General features: G+C 43.7%; 1 protein-coding gene across 1 annotated transcript in view; it reads right to left on the bottom strand.

The window, feature by feature from the left end:
- Nucleotides 1-3,502: 3,502 nt before the first annotated feature.
- SATB2 (SATB homeobox 2) overlaps nucleotides 3,503-11,096 on the bottom strand; it is a 128,520-nt gene continuing 120,926 nt past the window's right edge. Inside the window, exon 11 of the mRNA XM_041473489.1 lies at nucleotides 3,503-6,518. Within this exon, the coding sequence (XP_041329423.1) occupies nucleotides 6,063-6,518 (456 nt within the window). The 3' untranslated portion in view covers nucleotides 3,503-6,062. The remainder of the gene's footprint in view (nucleotides 6,519-11,096) is intronic.

The raw sequence follows: 11,096 nt of genomic DNA, 5'->3' as shown, positions 1-11,096 counted from the left end.
TCAAACAGGGCTCAGACTGGTGTCAGCCTCTGCAGGGGTCGACAGAGGGGACATTAACTTTGTGTCTCAGAAGGATTGTGGTCCATGCATGTGCGCTTAGTTTCTGTTTGGCTGGCCCTTCCCACCCTGAAGGAAGTCAGCTCCCCAGAAAGCCCCAGGCTGAAAGTTGTGCCCAGAGTCACTCAGAGAGGAGACACTGGCTGGTGGCACGTTTAGTCTGGTGCTGTAACAGGAGTGAACACCACCTGCATTTCTGCTATTGCAAATCAAAACTGTTAAGACTGGTCATAAAAATAAAGTCTCTTTTCTGAGAACATTTCGTTGGAGATCTTCACCCCATGCCAAGGAATGTCATTCCTCATGGCTATGAGATGAAAATCTACAATTATGTAGCATTTATGCAGAATAGAACTATGGATACCTTAGATGTGACAGATACTATCTGTGAGCATTCCAGGCTCACTAGCAGCAAATAGCCTTTTTTTTCCTAAAGCTTTTCTTTCTGTCATTATCTCGATGGACTCTCAAAATGAGTACAAGGGGGAATTCCCTCACTAGCCAAAGCAAATTTTTCCTTGAAACAGCCACAGCTGAACAATAAGGCCTCAGTTCAGGAAAATTCATTTGATCAGTACAGCTACTTCTGAGGGAAAAAAATATCCTTCATTACCAGGAACTTCGACCCAGAAGAGAAAAGCCTGACAAAAAGAAAAAACCAGGAAGGGAAAGCCAAATTCCCCTTAGAATATGGTAAAGATTTAGTAGGGAGAGAAACCACCATTCAAACAAACTACTGAGGGCAACAGTGATTTTCCAGCTCCTGAGGTCTTCAAATCAAGACCAGATCCCTTCTGAAGGGTAAATTACACCACTTCTCTTAGGAGGAACCAGCTGTAGCTCCTGAAACTGTACCATGGGACAGAGGGATGACTCTTGCCTTGAGCACGCGCTGCCTTGCAGCGAGCCAGCAGTCGCAGGGCTGGAGCGTGGTGTTCCTGCTGTGTGTCCATGACCCTGGCAGAGGGGAGTGCCCAGGAGAGCCTTCCAAAGACACACCTGCCAGGGAGCAGCAGCCACAACTCACAACTCAGCAGGTGAACTTCACTTTTCCTTCCACCACCTTCCTTCCCCCTGGCTCTAGTGAGCTACCCCTCCCAGTCCAGCCGGACCAGCGTTCCCCAAGAACAACCAAAAACTTTGGAAGGATGGGAAAGCCTGCAGAAATCTGCACTTGAACTGCTGCTGCCTCTCCCTCACCCGAATCCTCTCTTTGCCTGAGGTAGGGCTGACTCACCCGAGCAGGCTGTGCTGCTGGCAAGCTCCCCACCACCCGCACCGCCGCCAAGGAGGGAGCACACAGGTTCCTGCCATCCCAGAGATGGGGCTCACACTCCTGCACTGTCTGTACGCGAGCAACAAACAAGGGGGTCTTGGCAGGGATGCCAGAGCCACCTCTTTCCATCCTCGTTTCTGTGAACTTTCCCAAAGGTTTCAAGGGTGTGGCCTGCAGTTGCTGTCCCCTGTTGGCTTTGCCACATTGCCTGCTCCCCAAGTCTCAGGCTGCCAGTGTCTCTCCCCTGGATGACTTGGCTTGTGTTATTTTGTGTTAAAACCAGTATGTTTTTTTAATGGCTATAAATAAGTTAAAACTGCATCTTTAATTAATCACTGCACTTTATATTGTAAGTGGAGATTTTTTGTAATGATTCGTTTATGATTTTAAGATGCCATTTGCTCGCTGTCAGATGTATCCAGCTTTCATCCCTCTATGTTTAACAGGTTCAGGATAGAAACAAAATTTCATCATTGAGGGATTTTAATCCATTTAGGCTAGAGCAAATAATTGGTCATTAAGTAAGTGGAAAGAGATTGAGTGGATACTTTTATCTAAGCAACAATGAACTTGAGACAGTAGTCAGTATGTTCATCATCTTAAAACATTTTAAACTAATCTTAATATGTTTACTTTTCACTGACACAGGTTTGAAATTGGAAATACATATGTCTGGATGACTAAAACACGAACAACAAATAGGAGCAGCAGCATGTAAAGTATAGAGGAGTAGAAGCATTAATAGAAATATTTCTGCTATAGCAGCTATTAAATGTTATTTTTTTTTACGGTTTGGAAGAAGAACCCATATGTTTATAGGAATTTTCCCCCCAATTAAAATATTTGTGTATGAGTGTGTCTTTCTCTAAATATTATTTAGCTACACACACACACACAGGGCTGATGTATAAAATTCTCTTCCAGTGAAGTGAGAGCTGCTTCTCCTTTAGTTTCTTGTCCTACTGGCAGGAAGAAAGGACAGTCCACCACCACACCCAGTGCAACACCACCAGCTGCAGTTTCCAAGGCCAGTTTGTGCCCTCTGTCACCTCCCGTGCCCGTGAAGGCCAGCGGAGCCCCAGCCTTGGGCCACCTCCCAGGCAAAGACTGCCCAGAGTTCAGAGCAGCGGCAGCAGAGGCAGGCACCAATCTGGCTGTGCCAGCCCAGCGCTCCCGTGGGAAGGGCACAGGCAGCCCAGGAGCCCTGGGAGGTGAGTGCAGGGACGGCAGCTGTGCACCCCAGCGAACAGCACTCCACAAAGGCTGCTGTGCACAGCTTCAGGTGCCTGCACGTTCCCCGAGCACACAGAAAGATGCCTGGTTTTACCTGGTCTCAGATTAAATACAAGTGGCACGCAGGTGGCTGGGTACACAAAGATGTGGTTATTCTCAAATCCCCTCTTATTTTTTTCCTCAAGAGAGCACATAGATATTTTATATAGGATATAAATAAGGCACCAAAAAGGGAAGAACTATTCTATTGGAACTACAGAAAAAAGAAAAAATGCCTTTAAAAATTGCCCTACCTCAATTCCTGGACAACTCAAGTCTTGACTTGCAGTATATGATTTGTCTGCTAGGATTGAATCCAGATACTTACCACTTTGTTAGCTTAAGAATTTTTAGCAATTTTTTCCATTTATCTGTATTCTTCCCAAAAACATTTCACACATTTCTCAGAGACATCAATCCTTCCGGCATTCCTCTACGCACTCAGTAGGATGCCCTGCTATAAATATAATAAAGCCTTTTATTATGTCCATTAACCATGGACATGTGTGCTCCAAAAGTTTCCTGACACGCAGTCATTTGTGGCTTTTTAATTATAAACAGAAAAAAATCTACCAGTGAAAGAAGACAGCAGACTGGAAGTGGATCTTTATGTGTGTGTTTTGAGTATGTTCTCCGGCAGGCTGAAGGCACCCCCACCCTCCTCCTGACCCCACCAGAAACACCCTGGGCACAGAAAGCCACTAACACAACAGGTTAGTCCTGGTCGCACACATTCGTCACCTGTGCCAGCTCCAGGGGACTTATGCAGGTTTTCAAGACCCAATAATGCTGATCAAACCTTTTTTCAACAGGCAAAAATACGCCCCCTCCATCTTGCAGACCTTGTTCCACTTCAACTCAGGAGAAAAGAAAAAAGGCCCAGTAAATTACTTGACAAATTAAGTCATATTTATTGAATGCGTTTTATTTCAACAACCAAAAAATTCTAACAGCCTAACAATGCACATAAGTTAAAAATTAATTATCACTTAGTGATAACGAAGATAAAGTTGATTTACATGGAAAAATGAACATTTACAATATGTTAATCCTTATTCACATTGTTGATACCGCAATAAAACACAATTTGTTTTTTTTATTTTTTATTTCACAAAAAAGGCGGAAAATTGTGCTTTGTTAAGAGGCACTACAAGAAAAGTTTCTTTCTCCAAATAGATATTATATGATGGATATTGAATAAATAGACATATATGCATTGTAATTCGCAAAGTTCTGGCAAGACCACAGGCTAAAATGCCCACAGATTCACTTAGAACCACTGCAAAATTGGCAGTGAAATTAAAAATAAAAAGGCAAGACTCAGCATTGAAAAAATACCTAATAAAATTTTTGGTTGAAGTGTAAAAGATACCAAATGTCGATGCCATCATCAGATGAACAACTTACATAGCTCGGCAAAATTCAGTTTCCTTTCAAATGTATGGAGTGATTTCAGCTACAGGATAAGAAGACAGTTTTCAAAGCGTAGCTCTGAGAGAAACATAAAGCAGCAACCATCGAAATTCTGATTAAAGCTGCAGCATACTACAGAACTAAAGGATGAAGAGCAAAAGGGGCATAAGTAAGCAACCCACCATAATTTTGCAAAGGTATATGAAATTTATGCAGAGATACTCGTGTTTCAAACATTAGCTCTGAAAAAATCTCATAAAAACTCCAGAGGTTACTGAGCAGCTAGAATTAGCTTGTATTGCAACGTCTTCTCCCTGTATATTGTCTGTTCTGAGTAAATATCTACACGTCGAGGTTTGTTTTTCGTTTTTAACTCCTACCTTTTATACCTTTCAAATATATAAATAGTATTAACAGTTATATTACATTGCCTGGTGTAGTAAACAGAAAGTAACTTTCAAAGTGATATTGCATGAGGTCTTTGTCAAGATTACATGAAAAGCCCATGTGAAAAAAGGAAGAAAAAAGCCAGAAGCCTTGTTGGTACCGTTATGGCTGCAGTTTACAGGCGTCTGAAATCAATCCAGCTGCAAGGTGAGGTCTTTGTCTCGGAAATCATTGCACGGAAGTGAAAAGTAAATGCTACTTGGCGTCTCTCTCGACAGGGTGCCTCAGAGCGGGTGGATGCTATGGCAGATCGCAGCTTTGCGCTCAGGCCATCCAAGAGTCGCTCGGGACAGGCTCTGCTCTGTAGCTGCTGCCCGGCTCTGCGGACCCGAGCAGTGCAGGGCCCGGCGGGGCGAGCAGGGACGGGCCCTGCGGCTGAAAACACTTCATGGCACTGGCACGGAAGCGGGACACGAGGCAGCCCGGCTGCAGCGGCAACACGGGCAGGCTGCGAGGAGGGCGAGCGGCAGGGCAGCAACGCGAACCCTCGGCTGTCAGCAAGTTACCTGGCCAGGATTCTCGGGATTGTGGCGTTCTGTGTCGCAATGTAACTTTACATGTGTGTCTGTGCGTGTGTGTGTTTCACTTCAGTATAAACAAAAAGCAACAACAAGAAGGAAGCTTACAAATTTTAAGATCTGAAACAGAGAACAGGTAAATAAAACCCACGGTAAAATGTGGTTGATAGTATGAATTCCATACATCAAATCTCAACACATTTATCTTTTTTCTCTTTCTATAAAGACCTCGTTAATGGACAAGTCTTCTATGCACTGCATTTCAGCTTTAGTCATTCTGAATCCCAAAAACACTCATCTGTTCACTACAGAAAGGACTATCTGGAGAGTGGAACATGCTGTATCCTTTTAAGTGTGCATTGTGTTCAAAGTACTTTTAACTTACTAGTTTTCTTTTTAAGGTGCCCTGATTTGTTTTTCTATTTTCTCTCTTTTTTTCCTCTTTTCTTTTTTTGGCAGTGTTGATTTACGTCTTTAAATACCTCAAAAATTACCCATCAAGTTGCCAGATAGGAAGCCATATAATAATGAAAAAAAAAATCAGGGATAAACATAGAAAATAAATAGGAATTCAAAAATAGTCACCACACCCTGAGAGCAGGCGGCAGTTTATCAAAAAGCCAAAGCAACTCATTGTGAAGTGGTTTTAAAACATAAACAAGTCTCATCTTTAAAGAACTCATTTCACAGTCTATACTTTCAGGTTGTAAAGTTCCGTCCCATGCAATTTAATATATATATATATATATTACGTAAATATATATATACACACACAAAGTTGTAAATTTCCCTTCACTGATTTCATAGGACTTTTTCTTCCCATTTACTTGCTAGCTGTCCCTTTCATAAGTGCAAGATTGATGAAGGCATAATCCTATGTGACTACAACGATTGCTTCAGTCAGATGTAGAAAGTGTAACACTCGAGTGTCTGATCGGGCAATGCTGAATTCATTCGGTCTGCACATGGATCATGCGCAACGGAAACAAACAAACAAAAAGTAAAACGAGGAAAAAAATCAAAAATAAAACCAGAAAATCCTTGGATCAATGTATTGCTTTCTGCACTCCTATCTCACATTATCTCTGGTCGATGTCTGCTGGAGCCGCCTTGCTTTTGTCGGGATTCTCCTCCTCAGCCTCCACTTTGTACATTTCCTCGGAGCCTTCCTCACTGTCGTTCTCCTCCGACTCCGTCAGCAGCTCCTCATCCTTGTACTCTGCCACATCAACCACCGTTCCCAGGTGCTCTTTTAGCTTCCCGTGGTGCTTTACGTGGTAACGCTGGTTCTGGAAGAATTTGATGATGGTGTGTTTGGGGAGATCCAGCTGAGCAGAGAGGGTGTGGATGGCTTCCTGATCGGGGTAGAGACCCACGTCGTGAATAAAGCTTTGAAGGATACCTAGAGCTTCCAAGGAGATCTTGGTACGGGATCTTGGCTTTTTGGCACAACTGTCCTCAGCAGGTGGAGGAGGAGCCTCTTCTCTAGGTGGGGAATTCTCCTTGGCAGGCTGGGACTGCTGTCTGTGCAGCACCTATAAGATCAAACAGACACACACTTCACATGCTGACCCCCTCGGTGCTTGACATAAGGGCACTGGTACAGGTCTGTACACAGGACCTACTTTGTTTTGGTCAAGAAAAGTACAATTAATACACATTTCCACTGCCCTTCTCACCTGTAAGACAGCTACACCTGTCTGTACAACTACAGACTGAAAGGAAGAAGTGATATAAAAGGAAACGATATAAAATAAGGACCCAGAAAATAAGTAAGGAATACAAAATATAAGTAATAAAAAGAAATCTAAAATAGCCAAAATAAAAATTAGGTCAAAAGGTATTACAGTCTCATTGTCATGATGTCCCATCTCAGAAAAGTCATTCTGCTTTCTTCCTCTTCTCCCCATCCTTGTTTCCTCTCATCTTTTCAGGCTAGACACTTTGATAATTTCTTCAAGATTTCAAGTACCACAAAGGCCTAGACACATGTGGGATCGTCAGGTGCTACTTTATGAATAATGATTTTGCATTAAAATCCATCACAGCTACTTTATGGAAGCAAAAAAAAATAGTAGAAGTGCAGAGATTTGTTAAGATTTCCCTTCTCTCAAGAGAGACAGCATAGTCAGCTCAGTTGCTTGACACAGGTGGCTTTAATGTGTCTCCTGAACAGATTTCTCTGTATTACCTTCTCTAGGTAATAGTAATAGTGAATAGTAATCTGAGTTCAAATAATAATAGTCCTCCATTCTGAAACACCCTCTGGGCAAACACACTTTGCAGTTTTGTAACAGATTTTCACCCACAGTATCTCCTTTTCGGCAAGTTTAAAGAAAGCATATGCAGCTCTTAATCTTCCTAACAGCCACTTAAAATGAAAGGGCCTGGTGCAGCCCTTATTCCAGGGGAAAAAATACCTGCTCTGAATTGTTCAAAACACAGAGGAGCTCCATACACTTCCTTTAAAACCAAATCTATACAAGGGAGATTAACAGAAAAAATCCCCTACAGGATTGAAGGCTGTATTTGCCCAGAGGTTTCTTCAGATGCAGGGAAATAATTATTAGAGCTTGACACTCAAAGCTAACAAAATCAATATGGATAACTATTTTCTTTCACAAGTAAGATGGAATTCTGGCTCTTTATCCAAGAAGAAAACGTCTTTGTTGCAAACTGCAACATCCAGAGAATCAACCCTACATTAAAGCTCTCTAAAGAAAAAATAAAACAAAACCGAAGACAAATAACGGAAATGTGCTGAGAACTTGCACTAAAATTTTACACACATACCGAGCCCCCAGTAAAATACTACACTAGTCAAGTTATTACCGCAAGAGGGAAGTCCACTGTGGAATATCAGCCTGTTATGCAAATAAATGAAAAGGCTCTGTGCCGAAGAGCCTTTTATTCACGTCCTCCATCAAACGTTCCTGCCATAACAATTTGTAACATCAGCCATCTCCAGTCACAGCTTTTGGGAAGCAGATCAATCGCAGTGCCCAGGCGCAGAGCTGAGCCTGCCAGGGATGCCGTGACGGGCCCGGGGCTGCAGCTGGCCAGGGCTCTGCTCCCTGGGCACGGAGAGGGACCCGGCACCACGTCCCGGTGCCCCGGCGAGCAGCGGGCGTGAGCAGGGCTGGCGCTGCAGGGACGCAGCTGCACATCCTGCTGCTGGCAGCGCTGCCCGCTGTCCCCATGGGCACAGCCGTGCCAGGACAGTGGCAGAACACCCCAACAAAGAGCAGCTCCACACGGACAGCCAAGAGCAGGTGCCAGCACGGGACTTGCCACCCGCGGGCGAGAGCTGAGGCGGGGCAGAAACACCGCAAACTTGTTTCGGTGCCAACGTGAACATTTTCCTCCCGAGCACGTAAATACTGAGGGTGCCGTTGAAATGGCTAACCAAGGAGCGGGGGAAAAGGGGGAGCTCAAATGGAAATGACAGATAATCTGGTTTATGTTTTATTACATCTCTTGCAATAAAAGAGCATAATGTTCCAATGAATGGAATCGCTCAGCTGCTCTTTGAGGATTTCTTTTTTGTCCATGGATTGCTTTCAAAGAGAAGGGCTGACGTTTCCAAATAGAGGGTTACAGATGAGGGTGGGATCCGTACCTACGTCAGCAGGGAGCACTGAGAGCAGCAGAGCCAGGATCGCTGGCTCTAGCCAGGGACCAAGCCCCATAAATTTGTCACACAGACCCTACCTAGTCTCCCCTGTTGTGGCTTCTGGTCCTATCCCCTGACAAAGTAAGGCCCAGAGCAGCCAAAATCCAAAGGATTTAACACCACAAACAAACTGCCAGGGAACTTACAGAGAGCGTCACACAGAAAGCTGCAAGTAGCATTGCTAATCAAAGCTGGATTCAAGTAGCATCTAACAGAGATAGAAACACATCCAGAAATGGTGCAAATTACTCAGTTCATTCTTGTTGGAGTTGGTAGGGAGCTTTTTTTCCCTTTTCAGTTGACAAATAGCATGAGAAATGATCCAGCTTGAAAAATGTTACAAGACTTCCAATCAAATATAATGATGAAAAAAATCCAACAATACGGGATCAGCAGCAGTAAAATGTTTAATTTGAAGGAGATGAAGAGATGCCTACAGCATCTATAAAGCAATCAACCAAAGAGAGGGCTGAGTGCGGGAGGGAAGAATAATTTCAATTAACCCTTCCTTTTCCAGAGTGACCTCTCCACCTTCTCCAAAAGGGAAAATGCAAAACCTGGGGGTTATCAGTGTAAAATAGTAGAAAAAGGCTGTATTTTATTTCACCTCCTGTTATCTTAGGTAATGAAAAAAAACTAAATCTGCTCTTATAACAGATAAATTTCATTGTTTTACTAACTTCTGGGGGTTTCCTCTGGACTGCCAGTAGCATTAACAAAGGATTTCAGCCACACTATATTTTTTAGCAATAGAACTCTAGCCATATACAGAGAGAAGGATAAATGCACAGGGTGTCCTTCAGATCTGGGCCGTGGTCAGTTTTGCAATTCCTTCTGACAGGACAGGCTATTTAAAACAAAAGAGAATACTCTTCTATGCAAACCAGATCAACTGCTGAGCGCACGGTACAATATGAGGTCTAAATTACCTTTATGTTAAATATTTGCTTTAAACTACATTTGACTGATGAGCATCCTGGCCAGTTTGAGTGATTGGCTTACTTCATGTCTGGCTCTGCGTGCCACAGCCTCACAGAGGAAATGAAACGGACCATTCCGGGAGTTCCACATTTTCAGATCTTGGGTCATTATTAGGCTCCTACATCTGCAGGTAAAATTTCCAGCAGCTTCACACACTGCTGTGCACACCCTGCCACATCTCTTTGGATTTCGGGTCAGTGCTGCTCTGCCTCTGCAGAAGAAGGAAACATCCCTGATCCTCCTTGCACAGGGTGCATTTCCCTCAGTGGTGGCTGGACCTACACAAAGCACCATGCACATGATGGGCTTCTGAGATAAGGGATAACAACAATGGCTCCACTCAGCTTTCCTTTTCCCAGGAAAGCTGCTGCTGGGCTCAGAGGGGTGCACTTTGTGGCATAGATGTCTCACACCCCCCTTCCCCACTCCCATTTCCATCCCACATGCCCTTCCCCGCTGCTCCCCAGCCACAGGTGGGGCAGCCTCCTCCTCCTCCACAGCCAGCACCATCTGGAGCTGACTTCCCTTCTCCTTCCTGATTTCTCATCTACTTTCAAATCAAATGTGAAGATACAGATTTCCTTCCATGCCCAGAGGATTTATTCTTTTCATTCCTTCAAGAGATTTAATTCTTAAACTCTACAGATAGGCATGGCTGCCTTTCAGCATTTCAGAACAAAATATCTCTGGCAGATGCTGCTTCATAAAGCTTCATTCAGGTAGACTTTCTCCTCACAGACAAACTTATCTTTCTGAAAGAAATTCACCAGTCAAGAAAATGACTGTGATGGAAGTTGACTTTAAATGATAAAGTGACTGGTCTTAGATCGCACTGTACTGAAATATGATTTGAAGGCCACAATGAAAAGCAGCTGGAAGCCATGTGTAAAATATAATAGTACATGCCTAAGGGAAGGAAGTGAGATATTGAATGATTAAATTTAGGAGAGTATATAATGTAGTGTATCATTACGGGAGTGATCAGGATTATTTGTAATAAGCTAAGGGTTTGTGGTCTATCTAAAATCCAAAGCCAAGAATTATTGGGGGGAAGGGACTGTTGCACTATTGTACATGTATCCACTCCCCAAGTCTCCATGTGCTCCCACAGGAGAAACATGATTTTGGTGTTCTCACAGAAACGAGAGGTGAGCGAACCCAACTGTAAGATGAATGTCAAGTAATTGCAGTCTGTGCCTGTACTGTATTTAATTTTGGCTGGATTCACTATGCCACTGATGTTTGTTTCCATTTCCACCCACTTTCTAGCTAGAGCTACACATGTGACACTGGTGAGAGGCTAAGGGAGCCAAGCAGGAACAGACACACACCCGGGCACCACCAGCAGTGAGGCACCAGCTGAAAACACTGGCTCGAGGACACGTCACCCTCCATTGCCTGGACAGACTTTTGAGCACACTGGAATCAGGAACTGCATTTCTATGTGAAAACCCCAAGC

The sequence above is a fragment of the Pyrgilauda ruficollis genome, unplaced genomic scaffold (assembly GCF_017590135.1).
Source record: "Pyrgilauda ruficollis isolate IOZ18807 unplaced genomic scaffold, ASM1759013v1 scaffold3, whole genome shotgun sequence".
Classification (NCBI taxonomy): domain Eukaryota; kingdom Metazoa; phylum Chordata; class Aves; order Passeriformes; family Passeridae; genus Pyrgilauda; species Pyrgilauda ruficollis.
This window is presented reverse-complemented; position numbering and strand designations above follow the sequence as displayed.